Source organism: Pseudonaja textilis, chromosome 1 (genome assembly GCF_049901715.1).
Source record: "Pseudonaja textilis isolate UNSWEBS1 chromosome 1, rPseTex1.2, whole genome shotgun sequence".
NCBI lineage: Eukaryota > Metazoa > Chordata > Lepidosauria > Squamata > Elapidae > Pseudonaja > Pseudonaja textilis.
This window is the reverse complement of record NC_141990.1, coordinates 317166073-317180908: the sequence shown is the minus strand read 5'-3', so window position 1 is coordinate 317180908 and position 14836 is coordinate 317166073. Positions and strand designations below refer to the sequence as shown.

The following is a 14836-nucleotide window of genomic DNA, read 5'->3' as shown; positions in this document are numbered from 1 at the left end:
CTCCTTTCTCAACATGGTCAATGGTTCTCTTTATTATTGGGCATTAGAATCATGGCTACTTCAATTCCACTTTTGTCAGAATGTTACTTACTTTCAAAGATCTATGAAGATTCTCAATGATCCAGATCCCTGAAAAAGACCGGACAAGCATTTGTCTGAAATGGTATAGGGTCTCCCGCTCAATTAGAGGGTTCGACCTCTGAGGTCCCTTCCAACCAGTGGTGGGATTCAACCGGTGTAACACCAGTTTGGTGAGTGCGTGCAGCATTTCAAAACCACTCATTTTCAGCCCCAGTGAGTAAAACAGCCGATGCGTGGCAATCAGTGGTGGTATTCTACTGGTTCCACCCAGTTCTGGCGAGCCGGTAGGAGCGATGAGCAGCGGAAAGTGAACCCGTCCTCTTTGCCACTCTGCTGTTGGGCCCACCCACCCGCTCAGGCTCTCATACTCACCTTTATCTGCTGAATTTGAAGCGCAGCTGCTTCGCACGGCACAAAAGAGTGTCGCGTGGCAACTGCTGAAGCGACCGGGATCGTGCAGGCTTGCAGGAAAGTTAGAACATCTCTGTGCCTGCGGTAAGTGCATGTTTGGTGTGTGCATGCACGCAAAGTGTATGCACGTGCGCAAAGTGCACCCACCAAACCGGTGGCCCACCACTAGCAGCAATCCGCTGTGCTGCACAGATCAGCTGGGCTGAAAAACATGGAAATATGGGACAGACTAGGGTAGGGGCAGGTGGGCAAGGGCAACTAAGCACCGGAATTACCAGTTCACATGAACTGGTCCTTACCGGCTGAATCCCACCCCTGCTTCCAATTCTATTATCCTACATTCTACATTCTGTGTTCTTTTCAACACAAAGTTATACTTAATTCATATTGTCAACTAATAAAGTGTTCCTGGCCGCTCTCGAGTTGCCATAGGCAGGAGTGGGGGGAAACTGACAGAGTAGCATGGCAGCTACATCCAGAAGCACATTCCACACATACTTTCTTCAAGGCTGTATCCCAGGCTATTGGGACCAGCCTGAGAGGCGTGATCTCTACGGCCTGCAAAAGTGCTCTGTTGGAGAATGTGATTTATGACACACCCTTGAGGGAGGGGGGGGAAACAGGGTCATTGGTGGGCTGTAAATTATGTGTTTTTATAAATACTGTTTTAATATGCTTCCAGATTCATTGCTATAGTGGCGTACAGATATTTAATCAGTAATTGAAGAAATGCATAAGGGAATCTTCCTTGCTAAGCATCTGTAGCCTGAGTCACAAGTCGCAGAGATTACCTGCCATGGCCGGACATTTGAGATCCTTTTTCCGAGCCTCTTCATCATTGGTTGTGCACTTGATCCATGCATTGCATGTAAGGCATGTGCAACAGCATAAACAGCATTGTAGATGTTGTAACTTTCACCCGTCATGCTTGTTTCAAACACGTAAGATGGCAGGTCCTGTAAATTCTCCTTTCCTGTACATGGTTTTGCCCTCTTTGGAAGGATCAGTCCTGGTTGGGGGATTTTGCATTTAAAGATGTTTTCCCACCACAGTGGGAGGAAGTCATCTCCTTCTGGGTTCAAAGGATTTAAAGAGAGGAGAAAATGGCTGAATTTTGGCACATCTCTGGTGTGGTCCTTAAAATGCAAAGCCCCATGGAAGTACTTTCTAAATTGCAAGACATCTTGAGATCCCACCACACTAAGATCCCAGTGGGAAGGTATGATCCAAACCTTCTGCAGTAATATGGATTTTCCAAACCGAAGCAGAGTGAACACCACCAATGATATAGTACTGGAGTCTCCAAACAGAATAATCCCTTCAACTTCCAGCAAAATCTTGAAAACAAGGCGTATTCCTAATATGTCAATAGCAGGAAGATCGGAACTGAATATTTCAGGGAAGGCCAGGCAGATCTCCTTCTCTTCCAGCAATGGAATCAGGTATGAGATGAAATGTTCTCCACTGTCACCTTTAGAGGCCACCAGTCCAACCCAGTTCCACTGGAAATGCAGGAACAACCGGATTAAACCCACAAACTGGGGAAATTTCTTGGGATTAATCCAGAAGAAGGTAGAATAATCTGTTGTGCCTCCATGAAGGGACTCAGAGCCGACACTAAGCTGGAGAAAGTGAGATTTTTTTCATCAAATTCAAAATTTTTATGGTGACTGTGCGGATCCTAACCAATAATTAACCAGTGGAACAGCTTGCTGTCAGACTTTGTGGATGCTCCATCACTGGAGGTTTTAAAGAAAAGACTGGACAGCTACCTGTCAGAAATGGTGTAGGGTCTCCTGCTTGAGGAGGGGGCTGGACTAGAAGACCTCTAAGGCCCCTTCCAGCTCTATTCTGATTGATTGATCATGACTGCATGGTCATTGCCCCACTGGTCAATCTGACTCACTTCGCATGGCAAACTTAAACTTTTTGCCTTCTCAATTCAATATTTTGCCTGACAGGTCAACTTACAAAGGAAAGAACTAACATGGGGATAACATGGAATAAATTGCATTAAAAAGGTGGCTAAATTTCATGAAAGTCAGGAAGGAACTCCTCTTGACAAATACAGCATTTCAGAATTATCTCCTATCTATGTCCTGAGGGGTTATATACTAGCAACAGTGCTTAGACTTATATACTGCTTCACAGTGCTTCACAGCCCTCTCTAAGTAGTTTACAGAGTGAACCTCTTGCCCCCATTTTATCCACCTCAGAAAGGACGGAAAGCTGAGTCAACCTTGAGTCAGTCAGGATTGAACTGCGGCTGTTGGCAGAATCAACCTGCAATGCTGAATTCTAACCACTGTGCCACCACAGCCCTTCCTTCCTTCCTTCCTTCCTTCCTTCCTTCCTTCCTTCCTTCCTTCCTTCCTTCCTTCCTTCCTTCCTTCCTTCCTTCCTTCCTTCCCACTTAGACTTATATACCGCTTCACAGTGCTTTTACAGCCCTCTCTTTAAGCAATTTACAGAGTGATCCTATTGCCCCAACAGTCTGGATCCTCCTTTTACCAACCTCAGAAGAATGGAAGGCTGAGTCAACCTTGAATTGGTCAGCAACGAACTGCTGGAGTGGAATGCAGAGTTAACCTACATCGTAACCCCCATGTCACCACAGTCTTTACAAAAATGTACCTTGACACATAAAATATAAGTTCAACTATAGCATGGATTCTCTAAATCACATGCCCCTGATATGCTGACCTCCCAAAACCCTTTGAATTTCATCTCTGGCTTCTTTTGTTTGTCTACCTCTCGGAACCCCCTTACCTGTGAGACCTTGAAAATGCTGAAGATGGAGGCCATCTGCTTTGAGGATCTGGGGTTGCCACTTCCGATGACAGAGAGCAGAGAGCCCTGCCTGCCACATTTATAGCCTGGAACCATTTGGCCTCGTGTGGAGAGAAGGGAGAAGCTGATTAAAGAACTATTCCTCTCAGTCTGGTGATTGTCATAAATATGGAAACCCAGAGTGATGTTGGGAAGGAGAACCAGGTCCTTGCTGACCTCTGAGACTGCAAACTTCAAAGTCAGGAATTGCTGGTAGTTCTTGGGGATGGGCCTGTCGTGAGAAAATCATTGGGGCTCATTTCAGAACAACTTCTATGGACTGCCTTATTTCTTCAGAGTAGCAAGCCCCCTGTTTTATTGGGTTTGTGGTTTTTTTTTTTTTTTAAAGGGAAGACCTTGATTAAACTTGAATGGCTTCACGAGAAAGTAGAAAAATGTTCCTCTCCATATCACAATTGCTTCTTTAGCTCCCTAATCCATTGGAGTCTTTCTTTGAGTCTCTATGGAGATTCTAAGTCATCCAGATCATGGTTGTCCCATGCTTTTTTAAAAAGGCAGCTGGATTTTCTGTTTTTTCTCTGAAGATGTTTCACTTCTCATCCAAGAAACTTTTTCAGCTCTGACTGGATGGTGAGGAATAGAAGGATTTATACCCCTTGCAGACAGCTGGTCATTTGAATTTTTTTAGAGAGTTGTTAAGGCTGCTGGGAGGTTTATCTGTGTCCTCAGGGTCACCTGAAGAAGCTTCTTGGATGAGAAGCAAAATGTCTTCCAAGAAGAACCAAAAAGTCCAGTTGCCTCTTGAAAAAAAATACCTTTGGGTCTCTCTTTCAGCAGCTTTTTCAGGTCTACTAACCATTACTGAGCACAAAACTCCAGTGGAGGTCACAGTAAATATTTCCTGAAGTCCATTATTCTTGAGGACTGCTGATTAAAAAAAATGAGTTTTATTTTTGCTTTTGTCAGTACCCCACAATGGAAAAGGACTGAGCTTTTATTTGAATTTTCCAACATAACTTTCTATACAAATTAATATTATAAGTCAACTTCTTCCCTTAGCCAGCACAGTTTCTGTTGTCCCTCTTCACTTTTTAGATTTGCCATTTTCCTGATGATGATGATGACTTCCAAAAAGATTGAGAATTGTAGCCTATTTTATTATTTACTGACTCCTTTTACATGCCATCCATGCCACTATCCAAGTGAAATCTTTGTGAAAAGATTTGAACTACACTAGGACATTGCAAAGATAACTAGAACAAATATTTCTATGAAGCAGGCGTTTGTATGAAGTAAGTACATATGAAGAATGGTTGCAGGAATTAGGTATCTCTAGTTCAATGAAAAGAAGAACCAGGGGAGACATGATAACAGTTTTCCAATATCTCAGGGGCTGCCTCAAAGAAGAGGCAGTCAAGCTATTCTCCAGAGCATCTGAGGGTAGAACAAGAAGCAATGGATGGAAACTCATCAAGAAGAGAAGCAACTTAGAACTAGGGAGAAATTTCCTGACAGTGAGGACAATTAACCAGTGGAACAGCTTGCCACCAGAAGTTGTGGGAGCTCCAACACTGGAGGTTTTTAAGAAGAAATTAGACAATCATTTGTCTGAAATGGTGTAGGGTTTCCTGCTTGAGCAAGGGCTGGATTAGAAGACCTCCAAGGTACCTTCAAACTCTTATTCTGTTGTACTAAAATGAGTCCTCAAATCTAAACCAAAACAAACCATCATCTACATCTTTCTGCTCCAAGTAAAAACTTACATGAGTCTATAAGGAATCTTGGATGGGTTTGTTTTAAAATCTGGGTCTTCAGAGTAGTGAATGCTTGTCAGGAGCAAATTCCCACCAATCATTAGATCTCCAGGCCTGTAATATTCTTGCTGAATCTGGAAAGTGTTTGCCAACACAGATATATTTGGCATTCTCTTAGCAGTAGACCGAGGTAGGAGCCAGAAGAGCAGTACCAGCAAGAGAGGTAATCCATTCATTCTTGTCAACCTTCCCTCTGTCACAATAATAATTTAGGATTCCAATTTGAGAATAGAATAGAACAGAACAGAACAGAATAGAATAGAATTCTTTATTGGCCAAATATGGTTGGACACACAAGGAATTTGTCTTTGGTACAAATGCTCTCAGTGTACATAGAAGAAAAGATACATTTGTTAAGAGTCAAGAATCATCAGGTCCAACACTTAATAATAGTCATAGGGTACAATAAGCAATCAAATCATATTAGGAAACAGTCAATACAAGTCGTAAGGATACAAGCAACAAAATTACCACCATACAGTCACAAGTGGGAAGGGATGGGTGATAAGTGATGAGAAGTGATGAACTGGGGTTGTGCAAGAATAAATAGAAATGAAATCCAAACAGCTGTGACGAGAGGAGAAATATTTATTCCCAGAGGCAAACTGATTTGGAGTTTGTTAGTTGGAAAACTGATGCCAAGAGTTGGATGGAGTAATTGGTTTGTTTATAAAAAGATGGCAAGTTCTCCAAGAGATCTTACAAATAGACAAGAGGGTCCCTGAAGATGTTGGACACATTGAAACGCTAAGGGAATATTGTTTAACAAGCAGTTGAAGCCAGAAAACTTTGTGTGTTGTGTTTGTCTTTCATTTATTCGCACTGTCAGGTCCTAATATTATGGCCAAAAGAGAAATGTGTAAAAGTGCACAGGCTGTGCTTTTCTGTTGTTGGCCCTGCTTTTTTTCTGGAGTAACTTCACGCCAGAAATGGGATCTTCTCCTATGTCCCACAGGCTATTAAAACAGAAAACACCCCTCTGGATGGTTTACTGTCTTCCTCAATCTCAGGTCTTCTACCAGAGGCCTGGCAGTGGGAGGGTACTTAGCTCTTCCTAGCACTTCTTTCCATCTGGACAGAGATATCTTGTCAGCCTCAAGATCTCTTTGGCTACCCTAACTGCTATCTATCTCATTTATCTCTCTCATATCCTATCTACTGTATCTTCTCTACTGCTAGGCTTAATTCTTTCGGCTGTCATTAGCAATGGGGGGAGGGGTAATTGTGGGGGGAAGAGAGCTGGAGGTGTTTTGCATTCTTTTACTGTGGGTAAGCAAAAGGAGGGGGTGTATGAATTCTTCTCTTCAACTTTCCATTTCCTTGCTAGCTTCTATCCCTTTTTGCGCAGCTGCGAAGTTTTATCAAAATATGTCAAGGTCAACAGACAGAGGCCTCACCACCACCTGAAGATGCCCACATGATCATATTCAGAACTTTTAATTGGAAGAGACTTCTGGACTTTGGGGGATGGGAACAATTCCATTCCTTTATATATGTGATCTGCGCGCCAAATTCTCAGATTCGGAATTCCATCTGTAGCTTCCACTTTAATTTCCAGTAAAAGAATAACTTTGCTCTGATCTATGGAGTCTGGGTGTCCGTGTGTGCTCCCTTCAAAATCCAAGAAAGAAATACCCAGACTCCATGGATTTCCTCCCCACCCCACTAACCTGATTCCCAGCTCCGTTCTCCTATGTAGGGGAACCAAAGAAGACCCAGCTGATCAGCTGGGACTCAATGGGAGGCAGAGAAGAGATGAGGTTGGTGGGGCCAGTCAGAGGAGGGATTGGCTGGTTCTCCAAACTAGTCAAAATTTCCGCTACTGGTTCTCCAGAACTGGTCCGGACCTGCTGAATACTACCTCTGGGTTTAACCAATGTAGAATATGTAGGAGCCATGATTCCTCCCATTGTTGACACTCTATGTCTATTGCAACAGCAAGGACTATGGGGGAGGGGTTCAGGTGCATCAACAGATGAAGAGTGTCAGCAACATGTTCAGCCCTGGATGCTCTCTTGAATCCCAAATGTGCGCCCTTGATTTTTCCTATGCAAAAAAAAGGACTTCAATATGTCCATGTTGAATTGACAAGACTGGATTCTGATTATTAATCGAGCTTCTTGAGAGCTTCTTGAATCCTGATTCATTTCTTTATGGTGATGTTGTTAGGAAGAACCATAGTTACCTAACGTTGTTTGGGTAAATAATATATAAACCACGATAGCAAAGTTTAAATGTGTTTTTCACTTTAAACTCTAAATGATATAATTTGGGTGTGGTTGAGAAACTGCCATAAGAGGGAGCTAGAGAACCTGGATTGCTACTGGATTGATGGTTGATTGTTCTGCGTGTTCCCTGCTGTTGGCATCGAAGGAGGAAAGAGTTTTGAATGCTGCATATCTAATCTACTGTGAGAAGATATTTACTGGACTGATTTATGGATTGACATTGTAAGTTAACTGACCTTTGTTTGACACTGGATTTTTTTGCAATTGAACAATCTCTGGACTGAACTGACTGAACACTAGTGAATGATATTTGGACTGCTTGACCCTGCTAAATTCTTAATGGAATAAACTATTCAACTAAGACAGTGTATCTGTTTTTACTGAGTGTGTAAACTAAAAAATGCTTTCTCTCATATTCGCCTGACTGCCTGACTGCTGTGCACATTCTGTAAGGGTATATCCCTAACAGATGTTTCTCAACCATGGGGATTTTAAGATATGTGGACTTTGACTCCCAGATATTTGTAGCCAGCAAGTTGGATTGAAAATTCTGGGAGCTGAAGTTCACAATCATTAATGTTGCCAAAGTTGAGAAACATTATTCTACGATATTATTTCCCTGCCATATTTTTTGCTAACTGCCAATGTAATAAACATACGTCTTAATATATCATCCAAGTTGTTTTGAATATGGCTTAGCACAGTGCTTAGGAAGAACCTTCAACATTGAAGTCTCCTTCTAGCTTCAAGTATACTGTATTTCAGAACATTTATTCAACCAGTTCATAGTCTCATCATTCAGCCCCCATTTTGCTCCCTTCTCCATTGGGATGATATGGAAGGTAAAATGCTTTGCTGAAGTCCAGGTAAAAAATGTTCATTGTATTCCCATGGTCAAGTCAACTGGTTATTTTATCCCATCACCACCAAAAAAAGTCCAAATTATTTTGAAACATCTTGTCAAAAAACTCCTGCTGGCTCCACAAAAACACTGTACAACTTTCTAAATTGCTGAGACCCAGGAACAAAAACATGAAACAAATGGTGAGGAAGGCCATGTTATAATATTCTTGTGTTGTATGAAATCTCATATGCAAATAGGAGGAATTTCAAACAGGAACAAACAAAAGGTACATCTTTGGAATGAGATGCCAAAGGATATCCATTGTTCTTTGGAAAAATGGAGACAAGATTGTTTTATATCTAATTGTAATTAGTTAAACAAATCACATCACAATACTGAGACCTAGGGATAAATATTTTAATATACTTTAAATTGTATTTTACTGAACTCAAATGTAAATAGAAGGAATTTCAAATGGGAACTAAAATGGTACATTTTTGGACAGAGATGATTAAATAATATTTATATGATTGCTAATCATTTACTGAACAAGCTGGTCTCTTATTTCATTATTGTTAAGAAATCATATCAAATTTTTAAAAAAGCCCAAATGTCAAAATAAAACTACTTTCCACATAAATTAGAAATTCTTGCGCCTCATGATATTTTCTCTGTGATTCAGATCAGGCCTCCACAGGATAATATAACATTTGGGGAGAAAGATGCAAGCCAAGAGACCAGCCCCAGAGGCCAAGATGGAGAAGATCTCCACGGCCACCATGTATTTCCCTTTGGTGCTCAGGTAGGTAGGGAGGAAGGCGATCCAAACACAGCAAAAGACCAGCATACTGAAAGTAATGAACTTAGCTTCGTTAAAGCTGTCAGGCAATTTCCTATCCAGAAAGGCCACTGTGAAACTCACAAGGGCCAGGAAACCCAGATAGGCCAGGACAGCATAAAACATCAAAGCTGAGCCTTCATTACATTCCGAGATGACCTCTCCTATGAAGGAGTGAAAATCCATGTTGGGAAATGGAGGGGAGGTAACCAGCCAGGTGACACAAATAATTGCTTGGATCAGGGGACAGGCTATCACCATGGAATTGGTCAGAGGATTTCCTAAGAGTTTCCTTGTCTTGTTCCCCGGTTTGGTAGCCATGAAAGCCAAAACCACCATGACAGTTTTTGCCAAGACAGAGGAAACTGCAAGGGAAAAGAAAATGGCAAAGTTAGTTTGTCGGAAGAGACAGGTGAGAGTCCTGGGTCGACCAATGAAGAAGAAGGAGCAGAGGAAGCAGAGCAGAAGGGAGACCAGGAGGACATAGGTGAGATCTCGGTTGTTGGCCTTGACAATTGGAGTGTCACGATGTCTAAGGAATATCACCAGAACTGCAGATGTAGTCACAGAAAGAGAAAGAGTGAGAGAAACCAAAATGGATCCCAGAGTGTCTTGATAGGCAAGAAAGTGGATCTTCTTGGCAATGCACCGGACCTTGTCCTCGTTGGGATAGTAATCTTCTGGGCAAGGGTCACAGCGAACTGTATCTGAAATCAAGAGTCTTTGTCTTAGGACTTCAGGGTCATCCACTAGGAGTTTTATTCCCCCTCCCCTCCTAGGGTCCCCATTTGACCCTTTCTGGTGAGCATAACTCACAAAGGAAGTGATGAAAAAAACTCAGTAGCTTCAGGTGCCTTAAAAGATAGAGATTGTAGGTTCAAAATGAGCACAGGGATCAATTGGTTAAAGATCAGGATCTCTCTTCTGATTATTTCAATTTGTTTTCACAGGGAGAAATTGGGAATTTGATCTCTTTTCCTCAGATCATACTGGAAGCCCCAAAAGATTGATAGATCTGTCAGTTGGCAATCCTTCTATTTGCTTCTTTAGGTACATTATCTGTTGGTGGGTCATAAGATCAGAAAGTGACACACACACATGCCTAGACAGGAACACTCACATCCCTGTGTGGAATGGGAGGTCTGTGAGGAGGGAGAATGAATTTTTTCCTATTTCAAATCACTTTCTCCCATCAGGCATCCAGAGATTTTTTGCAGGAAGGGGCTATCAGACACAGGTAGATTGATCTATTTCTCTGACATGCCTGAAAGTTTCCAGGGAAATTGATAATCCCAACATAAGAGGCACACTGAAAGTAACACAAATGAACAGACACACTGCTCTATTAATTCATAAAAAGGATCGGTAGCTGGCTTTCCCTTCGTGTGTGGCAGGAGGAGCAGAAAGGACAGCAAGAAATCTACAAATTGCTGCCTTAACTCCATCATGCATGAAATTGGGTCAGGAGAGAAGCCCTGACAATCATCATTCCTCAGGGGTGGCAAGTTAAACAGTAGGCAGGAGCATTTGTATCCACACCCTGAAGCATGTGAAACCATGGGTGGGATTCTACCTGGTCAAACCGGTTCTATAGAACCTGTTGTTATGATTCTGTGCAGTTTGGAGAACCAGAAAATTGTGCAACTGGTTGGCCCCGCCCCTCCCTGCACCGTCCACTCACTCCTAACCTGGCATGCGCGCCATCAAACTTTCCTGCATTTGGTAGGTTGCTATTTTTTCCTTCCCCCCAACCATCAGCTATTCTGTTGTGCTGGAAGATTTAGATTAGCTAATACAGTGGTTCCCAAACTTTTTCAGTCCACCACCCCCTTGGTGCTACAAACTCATCCTCAATGCCCCCCAACCAGGGGCGGGATTCAAATTTCTGTGTGTGTGACCCAATTTGAGGGTGTGGCTTGCTGGTCACATGACTGGGTGGGTGTGGTTTGGTCACTGGCAAACCAAATACAAGTGGTCCTCATTTAATGACTGATTTCTTAGCAAGTGTTCTAATTTATGACTGGCCTCTCCAGAGCTATTTGACCTGTTTTGGAGTTTTGAGAGCCATGCACACACATACACACACACACACACTCCCTTCTAATCCTGCTGGAGCAGGTCATTGGACTAGAATTGGCAAAGCATCTCTGATTAGATTCTAGAAGATTCTTGTTGATTTGTTTTCTGATTCTTTGCTGCAAAAATTATGCAAAGGAAAACGTTCGACATTTGAGCATTTATGAAACAAAGGATAACAAGGATTCAACTGAACATGAAATCACTCTTGCTTGTTCTAATGACATCCCAGGTTTCAAGCAGAATTCTTCCCAATCTCAATCCTTCGTGGATTTGGCTCTCTTTTAATTCAAATTATTTTTTTGTATATATCAATTTATTGTTTCTATACTGCTCAGAGTTGCGTTTTTGGTGAGACGGGTGACAAATATTTTTTTTTTGAAAAATAAAATAAAATAAATGGGCCAGCCACAAAGGGCACCTCAAACATGATACATTCAAAGCAGATTTTTTTATCGGAAGCATAACAGGTATTTCTGCAACATTCCAGGTTCAGTAGACCTATTTTCCAGTGAGAAGAATGTTGAACATCCTGAGATGAAAATGAATCTGTCCTTGAATTGACAAGATTTTCTTTCAGCTCACCTCTGTGGCCCAGATGATTCTATCAGAGTTAATGGTGAAATCCTGGCCTGCAGGATCCTTGAGATCTATTTCTCCAACTTTCACAGGGACAAAAGATTCATTGGGAAGGAGAACCCAGTTGAGAAGATCATAGTGAGCAGATCCCAGTCCATTTTCTGAGAAGGTGATTTCATTTCCAGCACTGTTATTGAACTGGATCTTCCTCAAATAGGGAAGAATCTGAATGAAAAAAGACATTCATAAATTGGAATCATCAACTGAAAGTCACAAATGAGACATCAAGGCTTCAATTATTGTGTGATGGCCATCATCTTCAGAGATAGTTGTATGTCTGAAAAGCTAAAGGAGTTTTCTTGGCTGAGACCTGAGCAATAAGGAGCAACACCAAATCTTTGACTTCTTCTCCAACACAACAACAATTTCTATTTATTTTGGAGAATTTGTACCATGGCTACTTCAACTCCAGCTTTATGAACACAATACCTTTCTACAAAAAGTTTAATGCCACATATGCTTTGCTCCTTCAATACTTGACTAGATACACTTTTAAATGATTCCTTTGGCCCAAGATGATGTAAATAACAAATGCATTTTAGGAATAATTAAATTATTTCTACCACAATAGTGTGCAATTCCACTGGCTTTCCCAAGGAGAGCAGGGTGGAGGAACCAGGTCAAAACAAATGGAGCCATGTGGAAAGAAGCACCTGCCCTGATTTGTCAGTTCACTACCTAGGAAAGTCCAACATTCAGCCATTGATGCTGAAAGCCTGATGGATCTCAGGCCATAAACCCTTCAGGGCCACTTTGGAATCCTGCTTGGTGTTCTGAAGTTTACAGAAGTTGCTTTCACACAACAAGCTGAACTGTAGAAGATGGCACCACCTATGGCAGCCTTGGTGAAATGCTCTCTTGTAGTTTTGGTGTTTTCTGTTATTTTCTGTGACTCTCTGAGAATTTCATACTCAAGAATTGAACTTTTGAATATCGAACAATGGATTTTACATAACAAGCAGCTTTCTGGGACTATTCCTCCCTTCTCTTCAAACGCAGAGGAAATTCTGACTGAGGGAATGGCAGCTATCTCTTTCGAAGCAGAAGAAGAACAAAAGAAGGAGAAAGAAGGGCAAGAGAGGAACCATATTACAAAGGCTCAGGAAGCAAATCTCCCCTCTCTGCATTTAACTAATCTTTGTTCATCTGTAAATAAGATAGATAAACAGCTACTTTTAAATAGAAACAACTTAGACTTGGCAGCCCTCTGTTTTACTGAAACGTGACTGGACATCTAACATTAAAAACATTGTCCAGAATAGAATGGGACAGGACAGAATAGAATTCTTTATTGGCCAAGTGTGATTGGATACACAAGAAATTTGTCTCCAATGCAGAAGCTCTCAGTGTATATACAAGCAACAAGAAATAAATTATGATCATAAAATACAATCATCAGTCATAAGATACAGCACTTAGTAATAGTCATGGGATACTAAATAAGCAATCAACATAAATCACGCTAGGATACTAAATAAAACAATATAATTCATAAGATACAAGCATCAAAGTTATAAGAAGATAGTCAGTAGGAAAGATGACAATAATAATAATAATAATAATACAGCCTTACTAGATGGTTGGACAGTGTTGTGGAAATCAGTTGTTCAGCAGATTGATGGCATGATGGGGAAAAAACTGTCCTTGTGACTAGTTGTTTTGATATGCAAGATTGTGTTGTTTCTCTGTGTCATAGAATATTCTGTATGTGGGTATATACATAATAGTGTATTTTTGTTCATGAAGTGCATATTGGAGGTGGTGACCCTTTGAGAGCTGTATGCAATGAAATTTCATTTTAATGTATGCCGATTAGTGTACATTCAACGTGTACAATAAAGTTATTACTCTACTCTACTCTACTCTACTCTACTCTACTCTACTCTACTCTACTCTACTTTTTCTGTATTCTCTTCCTATTCTATTCTATTCTATTCTATTCTATTCTACTCTACTCTACTCTACTCTACTCTACTCTATCCTCCAACTAAACAGATGGAATGAGGTCATGTAGGATGCTAAGGCATAGAAACATAGAAAGAGTTACCTAGAGGTAAGATGAGCAGCCTATAAACTTTATAAATAAATAAACAAACAAACATAAACCAAAGTGAAAATGAACTCTTTATTGGTTAGATTCAAGGTTCAGTACCTAGTGATTGCAACTGAGGTGGTTCTGCATGAAATTTGACTAGGACTGATTTGCACAGATATCATCCACAATCACACCAAGATGGCCATCTTGCCCTGGGCTGAATTATCCTCTCTGAAATGATCACTTCCTGAAACTTTTTTTTTAGACGTTTCAGGACCTTATAGGAAGGTATTTCCTTTATGGATCTTATAGGGATCTGGTTTGCTTTACTTCTCTCCCTCCCTCCTCTATTTCTTCCCAACCAATAGTTATATTCCATTCATTCATACTGTTTTAATATGCTTTCAGATTCTTTGATATGGTAACATAGGAATATTTAATTGGCAATTCAAGAAATACATATGGGAAGGTTTCTCTAGATGGATTTTTGGCCTGAATAAAAAGCCCCAGAGATTACCTGCCATGACTGGACATTCCAGATCCTCCTTCCAAGCCTCATCATGACTGGTCGCCCTCTAGATCCACGCAGTTCATGTAATGCATGTGCCACAGCATAAATGGCATTGTAGATATTGTAATTTTCACCTGTCATGCTTCTTTCAAAAACATAAGATGGCAGGTCCTGTAAATTCTCCTTTCCAGTACATGGCTTTTCCCACTTTCTAAGAATCACTCCTGGTTTGTGGATCTTGCAGCCAAAGATATTTTTCCACCAAAGTGGGAATAAGTCATCTCCTTCTGGGTTCATAGGGTCTAAAGACAGGAGAAAATGGTTGAATTCTGACACATCCCTGGTTTGGTCCTTAAAATGCAAAGTCCCATGGAAGTACTTTCTATATTGCAACAGTTTATTAAATCCCCACAGATTAAGTTCACAATGGGAAGGTAGGATCCAAACTTTCCGAAATGATACGGATTTTCTATAATGAAATTGAGTGAACTCTACCAGCATAATAGTAAGAGAGTCTCCAAACAGGACAATCACTTCAACTTCAAGCAAAATCTTTAAAACAAGTTGTC

General features: G+C 41.1%; 1 protein-coding gene across 1 annotated transcript in view; it reads right to left on the bottom strand.

The window, feature by feature from the left end:
* The window catches only part of LOC113451111 (extracellular calcium-sensing receptor-like), a 35624-nt gene that overhangs the window by 1354 nt on the left and 19434 nt on the right, over positions 1-14836 (bottom strand). Inside the window, exons 5-8 of the mRNA XM_087935876.1 lie at positions 11668-11886; positions 5046-5170; positions 3262-3553; positions 1725-1994 (exon numbers count right to left, since the gene is read on the bottom strand). Of these exons, the coding sequence (XP_087792002.1) occupies positions 1725-1994; positions 3262-3553; positions 5046-5170; positions 11668-11886 (906 nt within the window). The remainder of the gene's footprint in view (positions 1-1724; positions 1995-3261; positions 3554-5045; positions 5171-11667; positions 11887-14836) is intronic.